The sequence below is a fragment of the Nerophis ophidion genome, linkage group LG25 (genome assembly GCF_033978795.1).
Source record: "Nerophis ophidion isolate RoL-2023_Sa linkage group LG25, RoL_Noph_v1.0, whole genome shotgun sequence".
NCBI classification, from domain to species: domain Eukaryota; kingdom Metazoa; phylum Chordata; class Actinopteri; order Syngnathiformes; family Syngnathidae; genus Nerophis; species Nerophis ophidion.
This window is the reverse complement of record NC_084635.1, coordinates 35,099,126-35,127,044: the sequence shown is the minus strand read 5'-3', so window position 1 is coordinate 35,127,044 and position 27,919 is coordinate 35,099,126. Positions and strand designations below refer to the sequence as shown.

At 44.7% G+C, this 27,919-nt stretch overlaps 2 protein-coding genes across 3 annotated transcripts in view; one reads left to right on the top strand and one right to left on the bottom strand.

Moving 5' to 3' along the window:
* tmco3 (transmembrane and coiled-coil domains 3) overlaps window positions 1–27,919 on the bottom strand; it is a 140,155-nt gene that overhangs the window by 88,950 nt on the left and 23,286 nt on the right. The window contains exons 4-5 of the mRNA XM_061887471.1: window positions 16,880–17,028; window positions 9,994–10,414 (exon numbers count right to left, since the gene is read on the bottom strand). The gene's annotated coding sequence lies outside the window, so the exon portion shown is untranslated. The remainder of the gene's footprint in view (window positions 1–9,993; window positions 10,415–16,879; window positions 17,029–27,919) is intronic.
* Window positions 905–19,468, top strand: adprhl1 (ADP-ribosylhydrolase like 1). 2 transcript variants are annotated; one of them, XM_061887472.1, is made up of 7 exons: window positions 905–1,702; window positions 4,079–4,243; window positions 4,328–4,453; window positions 10,303–10,443; window positions 15,872–15,999; window positions 16,072–16,204; window positions 16,885–19,468. In XM_061887472.1, the coding sequence occupies exons 1-7, from the start codon at window positions 1,489–1,491 to the stop codon at window positions 17,052–17,054; spliced, it is 1,077 nt and encodes a 358-aa protein (XP_061743456.1). In that variant the 5' UTR covers window positions 905–1,488; the 3' UTR covers window positions 17,055–19,468. The 2 variants fall into 2 exon arrangements, with proteins under 2 accessions (XP_061743456.1, XP_061743457.1); XM_061887473.1 differs by lacking the exon at window positions 905–1,702 and adding an exon at window positions 2,594–2,664.

Sequence of the window (27,919 nt, the reverse complement as noted above, 5' to 3'; positions counted from 1 at the left end):
GAGTTTTACAATCTCGGGAAAAATGGTGAATTCATGTTGTAGAAAAAGAAGCAGATAATAGAAATGACACAAAACTAGAATCATTTCAAATGGCAACTTGCTGGCTTAAAAAAACACCAAGAAAATAAAATCCATCCATCCATTTTCTACTGCTTATTCTCCTTTGGGGTCGCGGGTGCCCATCTCAGCTACAATTGGGCGGAAGGCGGTGTACACCCTGGACAAGTCGCCACCTCATCACAGGGCCAACACAGATAGACAGACAACATTCACACACTAGGGACCATTTAGTGTTGCCAATCAACCTATCCCCAGGTGCATGTCTTTGGAGGTGGGAGGGGCCTATCCCCAGGTGCATGTCTTTGGAGGTGGGAGGGGCCTATCCCCAGGTGCATGTCTTTGGAGGTGGGAGGGGCCTATCCCCAGGTGCATGTCTTTGGAGGTGGGAGGGGCCTCTCCCCAGGTGCATGTCTTTGGAGGTGGGAGGGGCCTATCCCCAGGTGCATGTCTTTGGAGGTGGGAGGGGCCTATCCCCAGGTGCATGTCTTTGGAGGTGGGAGGGGCCTCTCCCCAGGTGCATGTCTTTGGAGGTGGGAGGGGCCTATCCCCAGGTGCATGTCTTTGGAAGTGGGAGGGGCCTATCCCCAGGTGCATGTCTTTGGAGGTGGGAGGGGCCTATCCCCAGGTGCATGAATGAAGGATGCAAAAAGAGGAGGTGCTGGAGGAACTACACAGTCCCCCCCCCCCCCCCCCCCCCCCTCTATGATGGCCACGTCTGGCCCATGTACTAAAAACACAAGAAAATAATAAATTAATTCCTCCAGATGAGGTGTTCATGCACCTGGATAACCCCTGAACGCCTCACTGGGGAAGTCCTCAGGACACATCCAACTGTGAGGAGCTGGAGGAAGTAGCTGGGGAGAGGGAAGTCTGGGCTTCTCTGCTTAGGCTGCTGCCCCCGCGACCCGACCTGGGATAAGCGGAAGAAGACGGATGGATGGATGATTCTTTGCATCCTTTGACTTTTCAGTATGTGGCCTCGGTGGAAGAGGTTTGGACAGTCCTGGATGAGAGAGTTGAGCTCCTGTGAAAGTTGGCTGGACTGTGGAGCAGAAGCTTCATTCTTAGCCTCCTCCCCCAGGACCAGGAGGAATATCAACAATGTCCACGTTCACATTCTTGCCAGCGCGCCCAGCCCCCCCGACAGGCCGACACCACCCCAAACCCAGCCTAGGAGCCTAGGGGGCTGCCTTTTTAGGAGACACCTGATTCTGCTGCTGCATAAAGCATGATAAGTCTGCCACTTGGGTGCCAGTGGACCAGCAGGCGTGTGCCCGACAGGCTGCTAGGACTGGAAGAAGCCATGGTGATGTCAACACTGCTCTCTGAAGACATCGCGTGGCAATAGTCCCTGAGCAGAGGAGTCCACAACTCTAAACTTGGACCTTGTCAACATTTAGTGGGTAGGGTGTTGCAGGACCTGGAGCAATGGAGAAATTCAAGGCCGGCATGGTCCTGGGCGGCGTGGGCGACGCCCTGGGCTTCAGAAAGGGCCGCTGGGAAAGCTGCACATCAGGCAGGAAGATCCAGGAGGAACTGGAGTCCTTGGGCGGCCTGGGGGCGCTGAAACTGGACCCTGACCAGTGGCCGCTGAGCGACGCCACGCTGATGCACATGACCACGGCCCAGGCCCTCATCACAGGTGAGTCCAGGATCCAGGGAGACTTTTAGACGCCACGCTGATGCACATGACCACGGCCCAGGCCCTCATCACAGGTGAGTCCAGGATCCAGGGAGACTTTTAGACGCCACGCTGATGCACATGACCACGGCCCAGGCCCTCATCACAGGTGAGTCCAGGATCCAGGGAGACTTTTAGACGCCACGCTGATGCACATGACCACGGCCCAGGCCCTCATCACAGGTGAGTCCAGGATCCAGGGAGACTTTTAGACGCCACGCTGATGCACATGACCACGGCCCAGGCCCTCATCACAGGTGAGTCCAGGATCCAGGGAGACTTTTAGACGCCACGCTGATGCACATGACCACGGCCCAGGCCCTCATCACAGGTGAGTCCAGGATCCAGGGAGACTTTTAGACGCCACGCTGATGCACATGACCACGGCCCAGGCCCTCATCACAGGTGAGTCCAGGATCCAGGGAGACTTTTAGATGCCACGCTGATGCACATGACCACGGGCCAGGCCCTCATCACAGGTGAGTCCAGGATCCAGGGAGACTTTTAGACGCCACGCTGATGCACATGACCACGGCCCAGGCCCTCATCACAGGTGAGTCCAGGATCCAGGGAGACTTTTAGACGCCACGCTGATGCACATGACCACGGCCCAGGCCCTCATCACAGGTGAGTCCAGGATCCAGGGAGACTTTTAGACGCCACGCTGATGCACATGACCACGGCCCAGGCCCTCATCACAGGTGAGTCCAGGATCCAGGGAGACTTTTAGACGCCACGCTGATGCACATGACCACGGCCCAGGCCCTCATCACAGGTGAGTCCAGGATCCAGGGAGACTTTTAGACGCCACGCTGATGCACATGACCACGGCCCAGGCCCTCATCACAGGTGAGTCCAGGATCCAGGGGGACTTTTAGACGCCACGCTGATGCACATGACCACGGCCCAGGCCCTCATCACAGGTGAGTCCAGGATCCAGGGGGACTTTTAGAAGAAAGCCTCCCTAGAATCCCACACACGCCCTCACTCCTAAGCCCCCCAAAGGACAGCAGTCAACCAGTGTTTAAAATAGCCGACAAAAGCTGGGCTCTCCTTCAACAATAGTCCACGTGCTCGAGTGCGGACGCAACTTAGCGCCGATGACAAGGCTGCAGACACACGGCCATGACATCTTCTGAGATTAGGTGTCCACATTTAGACACTTCCTGGCATGCCCAGCAGGCTGACAGATTAGACTATTAATGGCCGACTTTCCCTTGTCATCTTCTCACCAGGAATAAAGCACAGAGACATGTGTTGCCTAGCAACTATCAAACGCACTTTCACCTCCTCAATAATGGACATTGCGCCTTATGTGTGTATTACTTCTGTTTGTGCTGGAAGCAATGTCATTTGGTGACAGGTGTGATGATAAGTGTGACCAGCAGATGGCAGTCACACACACTCCTGGTCTAAAGTTTACATCCACATTGACATCACACGGACCAAGATAAGACCTTCTGGCCCAGCTCTCTGACCTGCTGCATGTGGCCACGCCCTCACGTTCCCTAAGATCTTCTTCATCCATCTCACTGTCCCTTCATTTAAAAGTGTCCACCTTGGATGTCCCAGCTTTCAGCCGCTTTGTCCCACATCTTTGGAACCACCAGACCTTCGTAACTTAGACTCAATATCCCTCTTCAAATCAAGACTCGTAACACACTTATTCCTGACTGCTTATTCATTGTAAATCTTATCCATCTTTGTTGTTTTTATCCAGTTTATTTTATTGTTTTGATTTTGTACGGTGTCCTTGAGTGCCCAGAAAGGCACCTTCTAAGTAAAATGTATTATTATTATTATTATTATTATTATTCTGTGTGTTCCACTGAACCCACAGGTACTTTTATGTTAAATTAGAGGGAACTTTGGTTGCAAGACTTCACATTTTTTGCGAGGGGTTTGTTCAATATGTGGGTTTTGCACGACCGCGGCGCTGCAAATTCCCGGATGGACTGACTTTAGTACCTTTATTAAAATTCTGACATCAGTGCACCTTGAACGCACCGTTGATTTGTCTAAATAACGGAACATTAATCTTCTGTTTTACCAGCGATGTTTGTCGTCTTAAGTTGGTCCATGGGCAGGACGAATCGGTATCACTAAGAACCCCGGTCCCAGGTGGCCCCGGCACCCATGACCTGAACAACACACGTTCACAAGCCAAAGCGTTCATCCCTATTCACTGGCTGTGTGTGTTAGCGTTTCCACTAGCTGGAGGCATGCTGGTCCTAATCTGCGGTGTGGCAGGCTAAACTTAGCTCAGCACATTAACGTCCCCTCTTGCATGCCAATCATAAATAACTCCCAGTCTGTCATCTTTTTGTGTGCACACAGATTACTGGTCTCTGGAGGACCTGTACCGTGAGCTGGTGCGTCTCTACGTCGGTGCCATGGTTTCTCTCCAGGGCAGAACCCCTGATCCAACCACAGTGGAAGGCTGTGTTCACCTAAAACCTCATAATGTTCTCCTGGCTTGGCACACACCCTTCAATGAAAAAGGTTCTCTGTTGTTTGGGAAATTTGTAGCCCGGTGAAATGAAATGATTTACTTATTAACGTATGCACCAATGTGTGCGTGGCCAGGGTCTGGTTTCGGGGCAGCTGCGAAGGCAATGTGTGTTGGTATGAGGTACTGGCAACCTGAGAGACTAGAAAACCTAGTGGAGGTCAGCATTGAGACCGGCAGGATGATACACAATCATCCCACAGGTGAGGCTACTTAACCCTTAACTCATGTCTGTGAGTAATCATAAACAGAGATCGCAGAGTATGTTCTATCTAACACTCAGGGTTACTGATATCGTGGTATTTTTAGTCTGAATACTGGTAATGGAACATACTGCTGTTTGTAAAAAAATAGCTTAAAGTTGCCTCAGATGCTAAATAACCAGTATTGAGAGCACTCAGATTAGTTTGTTCGTAATAATAATAATAATAATGGATTACATTTCCAGTGAGGGTTGGACTCCGCCAAGGCTGTCCTTTGTCACCCATTCTGTTCAGAACTTTTATGGACAGAATTTCTAGGCACAGTCAAGGCGTTGAGGGGATCCGGTTTGGTGGCTGCAGGATTAGGTCTCTGCTTTTTGCAGATGATGTGGTCCTGATGGCTTCATCTGGCCAGGATCTTTAACTCTCACTGGATCGGTTCGCAGCTGAGTGTGAAGCGACTGGGATAAGAATCAGCACCTCAAGTCCGAGTCCATGGTTCTCACGCGGAAAAGGGTGGAGTGCCATCTCCGGGTTGGGGAGGAGACCCTGCCCCAAGTGGAGGAGTTCAAGTACCTAGGAGTCTTGTTCACGAATGAGGGAAGAGTGGATGGTGAGATCGACAGGCGGATCGGTGCGGCGTCTTCAGTAATGTGGACGTTGTATCGATCCGTTGTGGTGAAGAAGGAGCTGAGCCGGAAGGCAGAGCTCTCAATTTACCAGTCGATCTACGTTCCCATCCTCACCTATGGTCATGAGCTTTGGGTCATGACCGAAAGGATAAGATCACGGGTACAAGCGGCACAAATGAGGTTCTTCCACCGGGTGTTGGGTCTCTCCCTTAGAGATAGGGTGAGAAGCTCTGCCATCCAGGAGGAACTCAAAGTAAAGCCGCTGCTCCTCCACATCGAGAGGAGCCAGATGAGGTGGGTCGGGTATCTGGTCAGGATGCCACCTGAACGCCAGTAGGAGGCCACGGGGAAGACCCAGGACACGTTGGGAAGACTATTTCTCCCAACCGGCCTGGGAACGCCTTGGGATCCCCCAGGAAGAGCTGGACAAAGCGGCTGGGGAGAGGGAAGTCTGGGCTTCCCTGCTTAGGCTGCTGCCCCCGCGACCCGACCTCGGATAAGCGGAAGAAGATGGATGGATGGATTAGATTTGATATAGCGTTTTTCTATTGTTAGACACTCAAAGCGCTCACAGAGAAGTGGAAACCCATCATTCATTCACACCTGGTGGTGGTAAGCTACATTTGTAGCCACAGCTGCCCTGGGGTAGACTGACGGAAGCAACGCTGCCAATTTGTGCCTACGACCCCTCCGACCACCACCTATTATTCCATCATTAATCCACCAGTGTGAGCGGGGGCAAGGGTGAAGTGTCCTGCCCAAGGACATAACGGCAGTGATTTGGATGTCAAGAGGCGGGGGCGAACCTGCAGGTTTCTGGCACGGCCGCTCTACCACTACGCCATGCCGCTGTAATTAGGAACTTAATGAGTTGTGTATTCTTTAAAAATGAATAAGTTAGCCGTGTGAATGTGAGTGTGAATCTTGTCTGTCTATCTGTGTTGGCCCTGCCGTGAGGTGGCGACTTGTCCAGGGTGTACCCTGCCTTCCGCCCGATTGTAGCTGAGATAGGCGCCAGCGCCCCCCGCGACCCGAAAGGGAATAAGCGGTAGAAAATGGATGGATGGAAGTTAGCGGTGATTATGTCAAAGCAATTGTTCTTTCATTTTGTTTACAAATGTAAGGATTATATCGTTGGGATTTATGGAGCTTCTAGTCGCTCACGGCCATGAAAGCCCCTGGCTATTAAAGGAGCCATATGTAAAAATGTGGCCAGAAACGGTACTGCAAACACGATCAAAATTCTCCCTGACTGAGGTTGCCAGACACGTAGCCCAATCCAACTGGATGGACTGGACTACGCCAAGCAACTTCAAACTTCCACTGCCTCTTATTACTCGGGTTGAGGTGCTGGGACCAAAAAAGCTGAATAGACAAACATTTTGTCAATAACACATCTCTAACCAACACAGTTTGCACAGGAATGAGGCTGTTTTCAGGAAGAAGTGTGTCATGTTTGTGTAGAATATCACAAGTAATGGCAATCCTATGGTTACTGTCAGTACTATCAGAAAACAAAGACTATAAAACACAACAACCAACGCTAGCAATGGTGATAATAAGTAGAGCGTGCTTAAACTAAAGAGGAGACATTCTACCAAGTATGTCTCCAGCCTGCTGTTTCAAACCTTTCAGATTGCCGGGTGACTTGGTACATGTAGTCCACAATATATCAACACCAATGAGGAATTATGGGCTGTCTCCACACCTGATGACAGCCGTGCTCATGTTGGAACTATGGCTGGGCGATACATCCATATATCCCGGGTTTGTCTCGGTGCGATACAGAAAATGACTATATTGTGATATTGGAGTATATGTTCTCACGCAGTTGCTTTAGCTGCGGGTATGACACTGCATGTGTTTCCCACTCCTTCTTGTCTCTCCTTCTCACAGAAACATAAAACAAGCGCACCTTCTTCCAACGTCATACACCCTCCCCGAGCAGACAGGTAGCTACATGGCTAACATTAGCTGGGATGCTAACGGTGCGTTGCGAGTGGCAATACCAGAGAGAGAACGGTGCGAAATCTGGTAACAAATGGAGGAATAATTCATTCCCAAGAAGATCAGCAGGGGGTGCAGGAATATGTCAACAATTATGCGGCAAAAGTGTTGCTACAAAAAGTAGAAGCACTGCTAATTTGTAGCATCATTTGAAAAGTCACCCGCTAGAGAATGAAGAGTGCTTACTCTGCATGTCAACATCTCCGTTGGGTGCCACACCACCAAAATACCAAAGCAACCATTTCCACATTAACACTGTATGAAAAAATCGTCTAAAACAGAAGGAGATAACATCTGCAGTAACTTACCACCTAGTCATGTGATTTACTTTTATGCAGCTCATTTTTATTTGACACTTATTGAAATATTTTGTGTGACATCATGCACAAAAGTGCACTTTATTTGTTTTAAACTATTGTGGTGGTGTTCTGTACAAAAAGTGCACTTGAATTGAGTGTTGTTTTGATATGTCATCTTAGTGACATGAAAATATGGAGATGTATATCGTTTATCGTGAAATGGCCTAAAAATATGGAAATATTAATAAAAGACCATATCAGCTGTAGTTGGAAGCCTTTCCACAGCGTATCAGCATGTTGAGAAGGAAGTAGGCACTGACACTACTCATATCCACATTGGTTTTATTCCTCCAAAATATATTTTGCCGTGTCAGTTGGAAGACACGTGGACATGCTGGCTAATGGGCACACATTCCCCGTTAGCCTGCTAGCCTTGGCCGGGCTAGCATGCTTCATAAGAAAATGTGAATGCCTGATTTTGCTATCGAGGAGAAACTAGCAAGTTTGGCGTCAGATTAAAAAAATCTTCTCCGCCTTCAATCGTCTCCATGAGAGATGTCTGCCGATGTTATCAACTGATTAATGCTTTAAAATGTAATATCGGTAACTATCAGTATCAGTTTGAAAAAGTAAAATGTATTTCTTTTCAAAACGCCGCTGTGTACACGGACGTAGGGAGAAGTACAGAGCGCCAATAAATCTTGAAGGCACTTCCTCTGCATGCCGGCCCAATCACATAATATCTATGGCTTTTCACACACACACGTGAATGCAAGGCATACTTGGTCAACAGACATACAGGTCACACTCAGGGTGGCCGTATAAACAACTTGAACACTGTTACAAATATGCGCAATACTGTCAACCCACACCAAACAAGAATGACAAACACATTTCGGGAGAACATCCGCACCGTAACACAACATAAACACAACAGAACAAATACCCAGAACCCCTTGCAGCACTAACTCTTCCGGGACGCTACAATATAAACCCCCCGCTAGACATGTTTAGTGACTTTATCAGTGGCAGCAACCAGCGAAGATGGCGGTGTGTAACTGGCAGTCTGGATGTGACACACTCAGCAACTTTCTAATTGGTTTAACGGTAGATGGCGGGGCATCGAAATTAAAACAATAACAAGATTCCGGGGCTGTAAACGTAATTTTGAAATGAGCAAATCCCGTCTGAACTACTGTTATCAGTTATAGAGGTAGTCGAAAAGAACAAGATTAATTAATGTCTTTTGACATATCAGGGCCATTTATTGATGAGCTGACATGAAATGATTACGTACGGCTTAAAAACTACCCATCAGCCACCTAGCCGCTTAGTCCGCAGAGGCTAAGGCTTGAGGCACTTTTAAACCCAGTTGTAGTTCAATATCTTAGTCCGCAGAGGCTATGGGTTGAGACACTTTTAAACCCAGTTGTAGTTCAATATCTTAGTCCGCAGAGACTAAGGGTTGAGACACTTTTAAACCCAGTTGTAGTTCAATATCTTAGTCCGCAGAGGCTAAGGGTTGAGGCACTTTTAAACCCAGTTGTAGTTCAATATCTTAGTCCGCAGAGACTAAGGGTTGAGACACTTTTAAACCCAGTTGTAGTTCAATATTTTAGTCCGCAGAGGCTATGGGTTGAGGCACTTTTAAACCCAGTTGTAGTTCAATATCTTAGTCCGCAGAGACTAAGGGTTGAGACACTTTTAAACCCAGTTGTAGTCCAATATCTTAGTCCGCAGAGGCTAAGGGTTGAGACACTTTTAAACCCAGTTGTAGTTCAATATCTTAGTCCGGTGAGGCTAAGGGTTGAGACATTTTTAAACCCAGTTGTAGTTCAATATTTTAGTCCGCAGAGGCTATGGGTTGAGGCACTTTTAAACCCAGTTGTAGTTCAATATCTTAGTCCGCAGAGACTAAGGGTTGAGACACTTTTAAACCCAGTTGTAGTCCAATATCTTAGTCCGCAGAGGCTAAGGGTTGAGACACTTTTAAACCCAGTTGTAGTTCAATATCTTAGTCCGGTGAGGCTAAGGGTTGAGACACTTTTAAACCCAGTTGTAGTTCAATATCTTAGTCCGCAGAGGCTAAGGGTTGAGGCACTTTTAAACCCAGTTGTAGTTCAATATCTTAGTCCGCAGAGGCTAGGGGTTGAGACACTTTTAAACCCAGTTGTAGTTCAATATCTTAGTCCGGTGAGGCTAAGGGTTGAGACAATTTTAAACCCAGTTGTAGTTCAATATCTTAGTCCGGTGAGGCTAAGGGTTGAGACAATTTTAAACCCAGTTGTAGTTCAATATCTTAGTCCGGTGAGGCTAAGGGTTGAGACACTTTTAAACCCAGTTGTAGTTCAATATCTTAGTCCGCAGAGGCTAAGGCTTGAGACACTTTTAAACCCAGTTGTAGTTCAATATCTTAGTCCGCAGAGGCTAAGGGTTGAGACACTTTTAAACCCAGTTGTAGTTGAATATTTGCAGAGAGGAGCTATGGTTAGCTCCTGCGTTAAGTGACTAACAGAAGTGAGCTACATGAACGGATGAGATTAGTGATAGAGTCGCAACAAGAAGAAATAGAGGTTGTGTAAATAAAGCTGTAGTCACTCACCAAAGTCTTGCATCACTCAGGAGTCGAGAAGTCGGCACCGTGCCCTCGTTTAATTCCTAACTTTGATGCGCGTCATCAGACAAGCCTCCGTCAACACGCAGAGAAGACGCCCTGTGCTTCGCCCGCCAGGCGCAGAGAAGCTCAAACTAAAGGCACAGCAAAAGAAACCGGTATGGCGGTATTGTGTTTAATACATACCGCTTTCTAATGAACTGTAGTCCCGGTATAAGGCCCAGTTCTACCACAGTCAGGACATTTTTAGACAAATATGGAGTTGGAGATGACAGACAATGTGTTACTTCCCTTCAGGCTTCCTGGGCTCCCTGGCAACAGCACTCTTTGCGTCCTTCGCAATCCAGGGAAAACCTCTTGGAACTTGGGGCCGTGAGCTCCTGAAGGTCATCCCTCGGGCTGAGGAGTACTGCAGGAAGACCATAAGACATATGGCAGGTAAGCACAGGTTTGTCTGCCCCTTTTGAGTCCGATGGAAGACAGCATTTTAAGACGTAAAGCAGGGCTGTCACACTCATTTTCATGGAGGGCCACTTCCTAGTGATGGCTGCTTTTAGAGGGCCGCTTTGAAAATAATGTATTCACATTATGCAGGCGGGCAAAAACCTGTGATTAATCATGATTCATATAAACACATATGCATTTAAATATTACATTTATGCATAACTTGCTTTGAAATCATAAATAAATGTGGCCAGCAGATATTTGTTTTTATCTCACAAAAGTAGTTTAGCAATATAGTTTAACATTTAATTAGCATGATCAGATAATATTGAAGTTTAAAATATACATTTTTTTTTCTTAATGCATTTATTAAAAAAACTATTAAAAAAAAACAACCTCATATATATTTTATTGAAACACATTTTTTCCAGGCTTTTGCGGGCCACATAGAATGATGTGGCAAGCCTCAAGAATGATGTGGCGGGCCGCTTGGAATGAATTGTCAAGGAGCATAGAATGATGTGGCAGGCAGGCTAGAATGATGTGGCGGGCCGCATAGAATAAATTGGCGGGGAGCATAGAATGATGTGGCAGGCAGGCTAGAATGATGTGGCAGGCCACTAGAATGACGTGGCAGGCCACTAGAATGATGTGGCAGGCCACTAGAATGATGTGGCAGGCCACAAGAATGATGTGGCAGGCCACTAGAATGATGTGGCAGGCCACTAGAATGATGTGGCAGGCCACTAGAATGATGTGGCAGGCCACTAGAATGATGTGGCAGGCCACTAGAATGATGTGGCAGGCCACAAGAATGACGTGGCAGGCCACTAGAATGACGTGGCAGGCCACTAGAATGATGTGGCAGGCCACTAGAATGATGTGGCAGGCCACAAGAATGATGTGGCAGGCCACTAGAATGATGTGGCAGGCCACTAGAATGATGTGGCAGGCCACTAGAATGATGTGGCAGGCCACTAGAATGATGTGGCAGGCCACTAGAATGATGTGGCAGGCCACTAGAATGATGTGGCAGGCCACTAGAATGATGTGGCAGGCCACTAGAATGATGTGGCAGGCTGCATAGAATGATGTGGCAGGCCACTAGAATGATGTGGCAGGCCACTAGAATGATGTGGCAGGCCACTAGAATGATGTGGCAGGCCACTAGAATGATGTGGCAGGCCACTAGAATGATGTGGCAGGCCACTAGAATGATGTGGCAGGCCACTAGAATGATGTGGCAGGCCACTAGAATGATGTGGCAGGCTGCATAGAATGAAGTGGCAGGCCACTAGAATGATGTGGCAGGCTGCATAGAATGATGTGGCAGGCCACTAGAATGATGTGGCAGGCCACTAGAATGATGTGGCAGGCCACTAGAATGACGTGGCAGGCCACTAGAATGATGTGGCAGGCAGGCTAGAATGATGTGGCGGGCCGCATAGAATAAATTGGCGGGGAGCATAGAATGATGTGGCAGGCAGGCTAGAATGATGTGGCAGGCCACTAGAATGACGTGGCAGGCCACTAGAATGATGTGGCAGGCCACAAGAATGATGTGGCAGGCCACTAGAATGATGTGGCAGGCCACTAGAATGATGTGGCAGGCCACTAGAATGATGTGGCAGGCCACTAGAATGATGTGGCAGGCCACTAGAATGATGTGGCAGGCCACTAGAATGATGTGGCAGGCCACTAGAATGATGTGGCAGGCCACTAGAATGATGTGGCAGGCCACTAGAATGATGTGGCAGGCCACTAGAATGACGTGGCAGGCTGCATAGAATGATGTGGCAGGCCACTAGAATGATGTGGCAGGCCACTAGAATGATGTGGCAGGCCACTAGAATGATGTGGCAGGCCACTAGAATGATGTGGCAGGCCACTAGAATGATGTGGCAGGCCACTAGAATGATGTGGCAGGCCACTAGAATGATGTGGCAGGCCACTAGAATGACGTGGCAGGCTGCATAGAATGAAGTGGCAGGCCACTAGAATGATGTGGCAGGCCACTAGAATGACGTGGCAGGCTGCATAGAATGATGTGGCAGGCCACTAGAATGATGTGGCAGGCCACTAGAATGATGTGGCAGGCCACTAGAATGACGTGGCAGGCCACTAGAATGACGTGGCAGGCCACTAGAATGATGTGGCAGGCCACTAGAATGATGTGGCAGGCCACTAGAATGATGTGGCAGGCCACTAGAATGATGTGGCAGGCCACTAGAATGATGTGGCAGGCCACTAGAATGATGTGGCAGGCCACTAGAATGATGTGGCAGGCCACTAGAATGATGTGGCAGGCCACTAGAATGACGTGGCAGGCCACTAGAATGACGTGGCAGGCCACTAGAATGATGTGGCAGGCCACTAGAATGATGTGGCAGGCCACTAGAATGACGTGGCAGGCCACTAGAATGATGTGGCAGGCCACTAGAATGATGTGGCAGGCCACTAGAATGATGTGGCAGGCCACTAGAATGATGTGGCAGGCCACTAGAATGATGTGGCAGGCTGCATAGAATGATGTGGCAGGCCACTAGAATGACGTGGCAGGCCACTACAATGATGTGGCAGGCCACTAGAATGATGTGGCAGGCCACTAGAATGATGTGGCAGGTCACTACAATGATGTGGCAGGCCACTAGAATGATGTGGCAGGCCACTAGAATGATGTGGCAGGCTGCATAGAATGATGTGGCAGGCCACTAGAATGATGTGGCAGGCTGCATAGAATGATGTGGCAGGCCACTAGAATGATGTGGCAGGCCACTAGAATTATGTGGCAGGCCACTAGAATGATGTGGCAGGCCACTAGAATGACGTGGCAGGCTGCATAGAATGATGTGGCAGGCCACTAGAATGATGTGGCAGGCTGCATAGAATGATGTGGCAGGCCACTAGAATGATGTGGCAGGCCACTAGAATGATGTGGCAGGCCACTAGAATGATGTGGCAGGCCACTAGAATGATGTGGCAGGCCACTAGAATGATGTGGCAGGCTGCATAGAATGATGTGGCAGGTCACTAGAATGATGTGGCAGGCCACTAGAATGACGTGGCAGGCCACTAGAATGACGTGGCAGGCCACTAGAATGATGTGGCAGGCCACTAGAATGATGTGGCAGGCCACTAGAATGATGTGGCAGGCCACTAGAATGATGTGGCAGGCTGCATAGAATGATGTGGCAGGCCACTAGAATGATGTGGCAGGCCACTAGAATGATGTGGCAGGCCACTAGAATGATGTGGCAGGCTGCATAGAATGATGTGGCAGGCCACTAGAATGATGTGGCAGGCCACTAGAATGATGTGGCAGGCTGCATAGAATGATGTGGCAGGCTGCATAGAATGAAGTGGCAGGCCACTAGAATGAAGTGGCAGGCCACTAGAATGATGTGGCAGGCCACTAGAATGATGTGGCAGGCCACTAGAATGATGTGGCAGGCCACTAGAACTGACCCCCGGGCCTGGAGTTTGACATCCGTGACGTGAAGAAAGGTTGACTTGACACGGTTTGAAGCGCACGTGTTGCTGGAATCAGGTCTTCCCTCCTTTAAGATACTATCCTTCACAATCATGAGCTTTTTGTAATTTCTGCATTTGAAGATGTAAAAGTGGGCTTGTCCTGGGTGGCTAACAATGCAGCTAATGCTGTCAATCAACTCTGCCTCTTAATGGCTTTAGAAATGCATGAAAAGTTGTCAGCAACAGTGCTGTAACCTGAATGAAAACCAAGCTGGAGCAACAGTGTTTTTGTAAGAGTGAACACTGAGGAACTCTTTTTCTAGCGTAGTAACACTTCAGGCATGTTTGGTAGAAGCTGTAAGAGCTAACTACGGCAAGAGATAAGCCAGCTTCTACAACAACACGAAAGGCGTTTGAGTTGGTAATGCACAACACTGTGATAGAACACCAATCTGTACTAAGTGAAAAACATGAACAATCATTTTACAGAATGTGTAAAGTACTATCTCATGTTTTCTTTGTACACAACTAGCAAATACAACGTATGTACAGCAGTTGTGATAACACACATGACGTACTGCGTGTATCATGATCAATATAAAGTCTGACTCACTCGATGGACAGTTGTGCGTTTGGTCCATGTTTTCCGGTTTATTTGGGTAAGCACTCAATTGATGTCGAAACATCTTGGCTTCAAATTCCACATTTACAGCGCCAAAGTCAGTTTCATCTCACTCTCATCTCACTCTCTCGGCTTCCGTCTGCTCCAACATCCCACCCTTCCTCTTGCACACTTCTCGAAGCAGCAGTTCACCCTCCGTATATTCAGCTTCAAAAAGACAGGGTTGCAAACCCTCATTTGTCCGGAAATAGTCGTCTTTGTTGTCTTTTACCAAGACTGCTACGGTTAGAAAAACACTTTCCGGAAGTAGGAACACACTTTTGTTGGCAGAAGTCAGACGTGGGCTGCTATGGAAACAGAAATCAATGCACGGAAGAAGTCAACTGAAACTTGGATAAGTGTGGAAAGTGGTTTGCGGTTTTCCCATCATGCTTTGTAATGGATTTAAATGGGTGTAATTTTGAATTTCTACAGTGAATGGACTTTTTTTTAATCGTATCCACCAAGTTCAGTGAGCAGGCTGTTATTTGTGACCATGTGTGTCCACCTTGTGTGTTCGTTGGATTTTTATTTTTTGCACCATGACTAGGGAAAGTTGTCTGCATTGGGGCATATAAATGAATGCTGCACTTTAAAGTGTGATCAAAGTTGTTAAAGGTCATAGACCTGAATTCGGCGTAATGACCACTTGCTGGCAACATTATGCTGGCATTAGATTCAGTTTTTTAGGAGGATTTCACAGGCCACCTTGAAGATGTTGGCGGGCCTTAGTTTGGACACCCCTAGTTTAAAACCTTGGGAATAATTGACTAGACACAGCGGCACTTTGAGGGTAAAACCCAAAGGTTCTGACGGTGTACTAGTTAGAAGTTTTTGCTTTTGTTTAGTTATTGTGTACTACTAGTGGTTAGAGTGTCCACCTTGAGATGGGTAGGTTGTGAGTTCAAACCCCAGTCAAGTCATACCAAAGACTATAAAAATGGGAGCCATTACCTTCCTGCTTGGCACTCAGCATCAATGGTTGGAATTGGGGGTTAAATCACCAAAAATGGTTCCGGGCGTGGCACCGCTGCTGCTCACTGCTCCCCTCACCTCCCAGGGGGTGAACAAGGGGATGGGTCAAATGCAGAGAATAATTTCACCACAAATTGGTACTTTAACTTTTTAACTTATTGACATTGTTTTGATCAAACGTTTGTTTGTCTTAAAGACAATAAGGAAGTAGTTGAAACATGGTGTTGTTATTCTTATGCTGCATATCAGTGACTCAAAAGTGTTTAAGAGTTGAGTACACACGGTGGTTGATTTTCTGTGTATGTTTCTGTAAAGAATATCAGGAAAACTGGTTCTACTTTGAGGCCAAGTGGCAGTTTTACTTGGAAGAAAGGGGACTGGAAAAAGAAGGTCAGAACAAACCTTTGGTTGACAATCGCTACGACGCTGACGAGACAGATAAGGTAAGTGTCTTTGTTGAAAGCCTTCATTGTTTTTATTGAAGCATCTTTACCTTGGCCTTCCTGCGGGGGCAGACGTACAAGCGATGGAGTTCAGAGGGACGTGCTGGCCGGAGGGGACATGATGCCCCGATGATAGCCTACGATGCCCTCCTGATCGCAGGAAGCGACTGGGCGCAACTTTGCAGAAGAGCCATGTTCCATGGAGGTGAGTTGCTCACACATGTCACCAAGATCCTCAACCTTTACCATGAATTGACGAACGTGGACCCCGACTTAAACAAGTTGATAAACTTATTGGGGTGTTAGCATTTAGTGGTCAATTGTAGGGAATATGTACTGTACTGTGCAATCTACTAATAATATGTACTGTACTGTGCAATCTACTAATAATATGTACTGTACTGTGCAATCTACTAATAATATGTACTGTACTGTGCAATCTACTAATAATATGTACTGTACTGTGCAATCTACTAATAATATGTACTGTACTGTACAATCTACTAATAATATGTACTGCACTGTGCAATCTACTAATATGTACTGTACTGTGCAATCTACTAATAATATGTACTGTACTGTGCAATCTACTAATAATATGTACTGTACTGTGACATCTACTAATAATATGTACTGTACTGTGCAATCTACTAATAATATGTACTGTACTGTGCAATCTACTAATAATATGTACTGTACTGTGCCATCTACTAATAATATGTACTGTACTGTGCAATCTACTAATAATATGTACTGTACTGTGCAATCTACTAATAATATGTACTGTACTGTGCAATCTACTAATAATATGTACTGTACTGTGCAATCTACTAATACAAGCTTCAATCAATGAAGCAGCTTATTGAGTCTTGTCTCTCACTTTAGGGGCAGGTGAAGCCACAGGCCTCATCGCTGGCTGCCTCTTTGGCCTCCTGTATGGTCTCAACCAAGTTCCTTCCAGCCTCTACCAGGATTTAGACAAAAGGGAACGCTTGGAGCAGCTTGGAGAGGCGCTTTACAAAGCAGCATCTGCAGAGAAGAGCATAGACAAGTAAAAACTGCTGCCTACTGGCTATCAGAGGAACTGCACGGCCCAAAGACCCCTCGTCTTTTAGACCTTGTTGGTAGATCCTCTTTCCAAAGTAACATGTCCTTTCTTCACTCTTCTACCCTTGATCTTGCCATCTATAAACCACCGACTTGAATTAATCACGCAAGTGTAAAAGGTTACGTCAACATTTGTCTTTATGTATCTAACCAGCATCTAGTCCACATAAAGTGTATCTCGTAGCATATAGCATGAGTTTTAAGATGAATCAAAGCTTTTATATCAGATTGCTGTGGGGAGAAATAAATTATAGCAACCGGGGACAACACTAACTCTAATTCCTTATTGCATAGTGTTAACTTCTAACATTTGAACTGCATCATTTTCTCTGGATCAGAGGTGTCCAAAGCATATATGTCTTCAATTTGACCAGCGAAAGGCCATGAGGCTTAATAAAATATCCGACTTACCTGGAGATTGTAGTCATTTTAATAGTCTGACAGTATTGATACTGTTATTACGTCACCATCCAGTGGACATTGTCACCAATCCAAGTCAATGACCTTTAATTATGCTCTGAATTGGCAACATGTCCTTACTTGACCCAATGCAAACTACCTTCCCTAGTCATGGTGCAAAAATAAATAAATAAATAAATCCAACCAACTCCAAATGTCAACAGATATGGTCACACATAACACAACCTACCCGAAGATATTGTGGATATTATAAAGAACGTCCATGCACCATAAACATTTGTAAATTACACCAATTTAAATCCATTACAAAGCATAATGGGAAAAATGCAAAACACTTAATACTAAACCATGTTTGCTACATTTTAACGACTTGATATTTCTGATTGATTACAAAACTCTAAGGAGGTGGCCAAGGAAGTATACAAGGTAGGAGTCAAACTTTTACATACTCTTAATATCCAATTATATATATTACTAATTATATATATATCATATTAATATAATATCAACACATATATATGTATAGGCCCCACAACCCCAAAGGGAATAAGCGGTGGGAAATGGATGGATGGATGGATGGATATGTATAGGCTATATATGCGTGTATATAGTTACTTTATATATATCTATAATCCAGGTCAATGACCTTTAATTGTGCTCTGAATGCAAGTTTGCACAGCAATCACTATGTGACCCAATGCAAACAACCTTCTCTAGTCATGGCGCAACAAAACAAAAATATATGTATAGAAAAAAAATCCAACCTACACAAAATGTCAACAGACATGGTCACACATAACAAACAACCTGCCCACTGATATTGTGGATATTTTAAGAAACGTCCATGCATCATAACATTTTTTTTTAAATTACACCCATTTAAATCCCATTAAAAAGCCTCATGGGAACAATGCAAAACAGTCTCCACACTTATCCATGTTTGGTGCATTTTTTGTGCTTGATGTTTCTTGGTTGATTACAAAACTTTAAGGAGGTCTTCAAAAAAGTTAACAAGGTAGGAGTCGAACTTTCACATTCTCTTAATGTCCAATTATATCAAATAGTAATTAAATATCCATTATATTAATATAATATTGAAACATATATGTATAGGCTACATATAGGATATATATATAATTATATATATATATATATATATATATATATATATATATATATATATATATATATGTGTATAATCCAGGTCAATGAACATTTATTATGCACTGAATGGAAGTTTGCGAATAATTTTTTTATGTGACCCAATGCAAACAACCATCCCTAGTCATAGTACAAAAAAAACAAAACATAAAAAATTCTAAATCACACCGATCTAAATCCATTCCAAATCATAATGGGAAAAATGCAAAACAGTCTCCACACTTATCCATGTTCGGCGCCTTTTAGCGGCTTGATATTTCTGATTACAAAACATTAAGGAGGTCGCCACGGAAGTAAACAAAGTAGGAGTCAAACTTTCACAATACCCAATTATATTCATTTCATATTAATTATAATAATATAATATGTACACATATATATGTATTGGCCATGTACATATAGTTAATTTACACATAGTCAACTTTCGGCCCTCGACCAAAATGTTTTAGCTCAATTTAGCCCTAAGCTCAAAAAATTTGGACACCCCTGCTCTAGATTCTTCACTAGGAAAAACATAATACACAGTAATCCTACTCTTAATTGGAAGATATTGCCTAATGAATATTAATCTAAAAGCAACTAATGACATGACTAGGTTTGAGAGCAATCTAGCAAACTGCCAATTCCGTAATGTGTGCATAATCGTTGAGTGTTACGTATATAAGCAGTTATGTTCCCAGGAAGTGTGCTTGGTGATCTTAATTCCAACTAACCAGACCGATTAGTTACAGCGTGTGAAATAACCCTGACATCGTGATGATTAAAATCTACTTAAATATTGTATTTGAAGTCTGTCTTGCTTTCTCTTCTTGACGCTTTTTAATAATCACGTTGCTGGATACTTTCATCGCCTTTAACCCGGATGATCAATGAACTAATCAATGCCGCTTCAACGAGACTAAACTGCTAGAACATGTCATGTGTAAACGTGAAAGTGCATTCATTTAGAATAAAAACATGAATTTACTGGAATATATTATTTGTGGGATATACCGTGACCATATATGGCCTTTAATTTGTTCACCATACACTAATTCACTCTTTGTCATGGCGAGTTTTTGTATACCGCGACTGAAGCAACCAGTCACACTCTAATGTTTCATTGGTGGTTATGCATTTTTTCTACAATTGTAGAGGCATAGCTGAAAAGGTTCTAGAAACTTTTTGTCACCCCAGTCCAGATTTGACACAGATAACTCCGTATGGATTCTGATTCTTCTGTGTAATGCAAGACAGACACGGAAATAATTAAACTCCAGGATATACTCAGTACTCTGTTACTTATCTCCTTGTCATGGTTCTGGCAGCTGAGTCACTCTGTTACTACCACACTCAAATAAAACACACAGCTCATAGGACTACGATCTGTCTACCTTTACTTTACAGTGGGGATGGAACGGTTTGTGAAAAAAATCCGAATTGTTCGGTTGATTAGAGCACGTGTGTAGTTCAGATTATTGGTTTGTTCTTTTGTCCTTGTGTTACTAATCAGTTTGGAGAGTAAACGTCCTGTTCTGATCAGTGGCCAGACTTTGGACAAAGGTGGTGCGTGGTTGGGATCCCAGATCCAGACCCGTGCCCAGACCTTGCCATCTTTGTGTCTTCCTGTAGTCCAGGGATAGGGTCCCTCGGTTTGACACAGCTGTCTGTAACACATCCAACATATCAGGTCATCTGCGGAGACATCGCCCCAATAAGACAGTGCAGGAAGGAATGAGTCGAGTAGGGAAGCTCGGAAAAAACATTCACTGCCCGCAGCCTTTAGGCAGTCTCTTAGTGACAGGGTGAATACTGTTATCGAAACTCCTAAAGACACGAAAGTTCTCCTACTTGGCCGCCTTTTGCTGTGATGGAGAGAGTGGGATTCCAGCACATTGCAAAAGCACTTGGGGCGCCATAGCTCGGTTGGTAGAGTGGCCGTGCCAGCAACTTGAGGGTTGCAGGTTCGATTCCTGCTTGTGCCATCCTGGCCACTGCCGTTGTATCCTTGGGCAAGACACTTTACCCACCTGCTCCCAGTGCCACCCACACTGCTTTAAATGTAACTTAGATATTGGGTGTCACTATGTAAAGCGCTTTGAGTCACTTGAGAAAAGCGCTATATAAATATAATTCACTTCACTTCACTTGATCCACCATAAAATATGCCCATGTTTACGTTGTTTACGCAATAAGGGTCAGAGCTTTAGGAGCCATTTTAAGTTTAATTTCCTAAGTTATTTTTGGAAGTACACAAACTGATTATTGGGATACATGGTGTTTTGGCGTCACCACAGAACCATGACAAATTACAAACCCTGGATTCTATTAACCGTTCCATCCTGACTTGAAAGCTATTAATGTCTGCTAATATGTACATAGTCATGTGGATTAAGTTTTGCATATCCTCTATTCTCTGTAGACCAGATTCTCAGAAAGCCTGTATCGGCCCTGAAGCGAGAATATTGAGGAAGTTGCTAAGGGACCGTGACTGTCGGCCAGCACTCCGAGGGATCCTGGAGAGCCTCCTGCATTACCTGACACAGGAACTACCCAACAGGGCTACCAGAAGCAAAGATGCGGAGAATAATGTTTTTCCAACTTTCTCCAATAGAACGAGGGACTGTACTGTTCGGACGATCCAGACATTTTCTGAGCAGACCAGACTCAAAACAAGTCACGTACCAGTGGTTCAGCTCCCTGATGAAATGACTAAAAGAGAGAATGCAAAATTGTTTTCTAAGACTTGGTCTGAAAAAAAAGAAGAGCTACATCAAACTAAGTGTACAGGTAATGAAAGAGCACAAGACCTGATACCACGGCTCACTACATTCCGGATCCTCCAGTCCAAATTCGCAAGATCCACCCCCAAACCTGCCATCACCCACAGAAGGGAGGTAGGAACTTTGTTGTTCAGCAGAAGAATAACAGGTGTCGAGAACCACAACCAAGATGATGGACACGGGATGTGCAAGAGAAGCACAGAAAGAAAAACAGAAAAACTGAAGAGAGGCAACACTGTGACGGATATTGTGGCCAAGTTTGCCATGACTGGGCAAAATGAAATAGGAATGAAGACACAGAAGCAGCAGGCAACCAAATCAAGGCTAATTGGAAAAGGGACTGTGCTGTCCTCCTTGATGGAAAGGTTTGAGAACATTGCCATTGTACACAAGGGAATCAACTCAATTGGTTCAAATAAGAGGCCGACTGGGACAATCAGTGTAAAACAGAGGATAGCTTGCTCTGAAATACGACAAAAACAGAAAGTAGATGTTTTGGCTCACAAACACTGTAAGATGGTTAGATCTAAAGGTGCAAGCCAGTGGTTGACATGGAATAAGACAACAGATGCAGGGCAAGCAGTAAAAGAGGAGATGATAGACCTCAATGTGAAAGTAGGCCAAATGCAGACACATTTGCATGACAAGAACGCATTACCTAATATTAAAGATAATGCACAGTATCGGAGTTCAGATAAAATACAGACCCCAGTTGTTGAAAAGATGTCTACCAAAGAAAAGTATGCAAGTCTCAAGACCATCAATTTTAACTGTGTGACACAGTGGTCTCTACCTGAAGCCGACAAGCTTGTGGTGCACAGAGATCCGCCACTGAAGTGGCATATCGCAACTGTGCTGCCATGCTCCACATCTGAGGATTCTTCTCCTAAACAATACTTTAAGATAGATGAGCTTTCAGATAGCCTGAACATTAAAAAGGTAGAAAAAGACCCCAATCTAGGGAGATTGTCCATTGGTACAGACTACAACCTAGTGGGTAAAGAAGCGGTAGAAGACCCAAAATCAAGTGGAGTTGGAGCAGGTCAAAGAGGGCTGCCTAAGTATGCCATACCACACCATAGATATAACCCTCAGGGTGTTGAAAAGATGCCTGTCTCCTGTCAATCAGCACCGGAGCCAGAGATTTCTTTAACTTCACCGTCTAACTTTTCTACAAACGCTTCTGAAACGGCAAATTTTCAAGAAACTTGTCCTCTTGACATCAAAACCAATTTGGGAAACCTCTTCATTGGTACAGACTACAGCCTAATGGGGAAAGAAGTGGTAGAAGATCTAAGTTCACGCGGGGGTGCAGCTGGTCAAGGAGGCCTGCTCCATAATGCCATACCACACTGTAGATCTGACACTCAACAAGGTGAGGACAAGATGCAAGTCTCCTGTCAATCAGCACCGGAGCCAGAGATTTCTTTAACTTCACCCTCTAACTTTTCTTCAAATGCTTCTGAAACTGCAAGTCTTCAAGAAGCATGTCCTCTTGACATCGACACCAATTTAGGGAGAATGTCCATCGGCACCGTCTACAGCCTGATGGGGAAAGAAGGGGCAGAAGACCCAAATTCACAGAGGGGTGTAGCTTGTGAAAGGGGGACGCCCAAGAAAGTCATACCACATTATAAATTAGACACCCAACAAGGTGATGACAAGATGTATGTTCCCTGTCAATCAGCAGTGGACCCAGATATTTCTTTAACTTCACCCTCTAACTTTTTTACAAACGCTTCTGAAACTGCAAGTCTTCAAGAAGCATGTCCTCTTGACATTGACACTAATTTGGGGAGCCTGTCCATTGGTACAGACTACAGTCTAATGAAGAAAGAAGTGGTAGAAGACCTAAGTTCACACATGGGTGCAGCTGGTCAAAGAGGGCTGCTCCACAACGTCAGACCATGTTATAGATTGGACACTCAACAAGGTCATTACAAGATGTATGTTCCCTCTCAATCAGCACTGGATCCAGAGATTTCTTTAACTTCACCCTCTAACTTTTCTACAAACGCGTCTGAAACTGCAAGTTTTCAAGAAGCATGTTCTCTTGACATCGACACACATTTAGGAAGAATGTTTATTGGTACAGACTACAGTCTAGTGGGGAATGAAATGGTGGAAGACCCAAGTTCACACAGGGGTCAAAGAGGGCTTCTCAATAATGTCATTCCAATGTCATACACTCAACAAGGTGATAACATTTCTACAAACACTTCTGGAACGGCGAGTCTTCAAGAAGCATGTCCTCTTGATATCAACACCAATTTGGGGAGAATGTCCATTGGTACAGACTACAGCCTAATGGGTAAAGAAGTGGCAGACGACTCAAATTCACATGGGAGTATAGCTGGCGAAAGGAGACTGCTCAAGAAAGTCATACCACGGTATGGATTGGACAGTCAACAAGGTGATGACATGATGTATGTCTCCCATCAATCAACACTGGACCCAGAGATTTCTTTAACTTCACCCTCTAACTTTTTTACAAACGCTTCTGAAACTGCAAGTCTTCAAGAAGTATGTCCTCTTAACACAGACACTAATTTGGGGAGAATGTCCATTGGTACAGTCTACACCCTAATGGGGAAAGAAGCAGTAGAACACCCAAATTCACACAGGGGTGTAGCTGGTGAAAGGGGACTGCTCAAGAAAGTCATACCATGGTATGGATTGGACACTCAACAAGGTGATGACAAGTTGTATGTCTCTTGTCAATCAATACTGGACCCAGAGATTTCTTTAACTTCACCCTCTAACTTTTCTACAAACGCTTCTGAAACTGCAAATCTTCAAGAAGCCTGTTCTCTTGACATCAACGCCAATTTGGGCAGAATGTCCATTGGTACAGACAACAGCCTAATGGGGAAAGAAGTGGTAGAAGACTCATATCCACATGGCGATGTAACTGCCCAAAAAGGGCTACTCCATAATGCCATACCACGTTATAGATTTAACAGTCAACAAGGTGATGACAAGATGTATGTCTCTTGTCAATCAGCACTGCACCCAGAGATTTATTTAACTACACCCTCAAACTTTTCTACAAACTCTTCTGAAACTGCAAGTCTTCAAGAAGCATGTCCTCCTGACATCGACACCAATTTGGGGAGAATGTCCATTGGTAAGGACTACAGCAGACTGGGGAAAGAAGTGGTAAAGGACCCAAACCCACATGGAGGTCTAACTGGTCAAAGAGGGCTGCTCAAGAATGTCATACCACGTTGTAGATTTAACACTCAACAAGGGGATGACAAGATGTATGTCTCCTGTCAATCAGCACTGGACCCAGAGATTTATTCAACTTCACCCTCTGACTTTTCTACAAACTCTTCTGAAACTGCAAGTCTTCAAGAAGCATGTCCTCCTGACATCGACACCAATTTGGGGAGAATGTCCCTTGTTAAAGACTCCAGTCAAATGGGGAAAGAAGTGGTAGAAGACCTAAATTCCCGTGGAGGTGTAACTGGTCAAAGAGGGCTGGTTAAAAATGTTATACCACATTATAGATCTGACACTCAAGGGAATGACAAGATGCATGTCTCCTGTCAATCAGCACTGGACCCAGAGATTTATTCAACTTCACCCTCTGACTTTTCTACAAACTCTTCTGAAACTGCAAGTCTTCAAGAAGCATGTCCTCCTGACATCGACACCAATTTGGGGAGAATGTCCATTGTTAAAGACTCCAGTCAAATGGGGAAAGAAGTGGTAGAAGACCTAAATTCCCGTGGAGGTGTAACTGGTCAAAGAGGGCTGGTTAAAAATGTTATACCACATTATAGATCTGACACTCAAGGGAATGACAAGATGCATGTCTCCTGTCAATCAGCACTGGACCCAGAGATGTATTTAACTTCACCTTCTAACCTTTCTACAAACTCTCCTGAAACTCTACATGTTCATGAAGCATGTCCTCCTGACATCATGATACAAAATGCTCATGCTGTCATGGGATATCAAGAAGCAGAAAGAACATACACACCCAAACATCCATCCATCCATCCATCTTCAACCGCTTATCCGGAATCGGGTCGCGGGGACAACAGCTCCAGCAGAGACCCCCAGACTCCCCTCTCCAGAGCAACATTGGCAACTTCCTCCTGGGGAATCCTGAAGCATTCCCAGGCCGGAGAGGAGATGAAACATGAGCATGATGAAAAAGGACAAATAGACGTACTAACAACAAACATGGGGTACACAGAAGTACCACAAAGCTGCCAACCATCTGGCGTCACTTCCAGTAGGCCGGTGGACGAGGAGACAGCCCCTCTTGCGACATCACCTGATCAAATTCAATCACCGATGACAAACAAACCTCAGAGACCAAAATACACAACAAAAAACTACGGGGAGCCTTCTGTCAAACAAACATATAAACCCAAAGTCCTTCGTTTTATGGATACATTCACTTTCTAACCCAGTAAGAAGATGGTTGACACTTGTCAAATAATAGCCTAGGGATGTAACAAGAAACCACATCAATGAAAAATCACGGTAAGACTCCCAACAGTCAGTATTACCTGTTTTAAATGAAAATGACTGCAAAAGCGTGACAGATAGCCGCACTCACGCAGCAGAGATACTGCTCATTTACTGGAGAAGCAAGCTAGCGCACTAATGACTGGCTAGCTACAATGCTAACATCATTCCGCATTAAGAAACAAAATAGCCCAATCTAAACTTATTGTCAACTATATTCATCAGATGATGTAACAATGGAATAAAGCTTTTTTTGGAGTTGTGTATTTTCTTCTACAGTGTCTTTACCATTTCACCCACAACGGTACCCTTGTTAGCAATTTGAAAAATACATTTTAAGCATGTTTGAAACTTTTAGCATCTCTAACTGTCTTTCCTGCGAGCTATGTTGTAATAAAACAAAGGAGTGGTAATAAAACAGACAGGACAGTGTATATGTTTATTTTCCTGTTTATTTTACTTTTTATTCATGTATGTATGTAGAAGTGTCTGCTTGTATCTGCTGCTTTAATGTCTTTAATGTCCTCTGTGTTCTTTGATGTTTGATGTTTCCCTCTTACATTGTACTATGCTATGAGTTGTTGTTGTTTTTTTTTTTTTGTTTTTTTTTGGTCCCTTGGCCTCAGTCTGCACCCCCACTCCAGGGCCCAGGCTAAGACCGATTTTTTTTATTTTATTTTAATCTTCTATTCTTTTCTTCCCCCCGCCCCCCATGTTTACCTGTATGTCATCTTTTTTGTAAGGGGCGCTGGAAGCCGGCAGACCCGTCAGCGATCCTGTTCTGTCTCCCTGTAATGTTTGTTTGATCTTGAATGGGATTGTGCTGAAAATTGTAATTTTCCTGAAGGAACTCTCCTGACGGAATAAATAAAGTACTGTCTAATCTAATCTAGGAAGGACATTGTGTAGACATTGCTGGGACAAGTGAGATATTATGGTCAATGTTCACTTTGCAGCAGATTGTTTTGACTGGCAAGGGTGTGCGAGTCTTTGAGAAAATATGTTTCACCCCTGCAAATGAAAACTGTCAAAAGGAAGATGTTTCATGCATTAAATTGATCATTTGCAGTAGTTTGGTGACTCAATTGTAGCCATTAGCTGTAAGGGAAGCCAAGGAGCCTATCCCATTTCACTAATTTAATTCAATGTTTTATTTTACATGCTGTAAAAAAATGTTAAGGTAAAATTGTGGCGACTGAGCTGCCAGTTTTTCACAATACAATCTAAAGATTTGCTTTTGTACAGTGTACGTAAAAAAAGAGACAATTATACACGTTTTACATATACACATTTATATTCACACTGTATATTATCCAGTATTAAAAGCGGCCCTCTGAGGGCAACCAAAACTGCGAAGTGGCCCTCAATGAAAACATGTCTGACCCGCCTGCCATACCAAATAACACCAGCATGTTGTTAACTCACAATAGTTATTTAACAGTTCATTTCTTCTGTTTGGTTTATAAGTAAAAGCTCCATTGCAAGTATTGTTGGAAATCAACTTAAACTCAACTCAACCTGATGTTTCTTTGAAGGGTTTTGTGTTGTCATCACTTGTCCCAAGAAGGCAAACAACAGCAGAGGTTGGTCATTAAGTACACACTGCCATCTACTGCTGTGGAAGACACTTACACTTCCGGCAACACCGGCCACCGCTGGACTACAAATCAAACAAAACTCCTGTCAGAGGAGACACATAATGCGTGATGGGACACTAAATTCCAGCCTTTAGCAGCCAGATTGCTGTACACAAACACACAACTACGATTACACGCACACCACACTTTTACAGCAGAAACATTGCAAAAAGTCAGGTGTCAAAGGACACCCAATCGTGGAAATAGGGACATTTTTTTTCCTCCACAGACAATTTAAAAGAGGCACAAAGTGAGATAGAGACAGACATGACTTTACAGAGATGGATTTGAGAACAGACACATATTTTGCTAAAATAATGTTGCTGCAAAGATATTTCCATATGTATT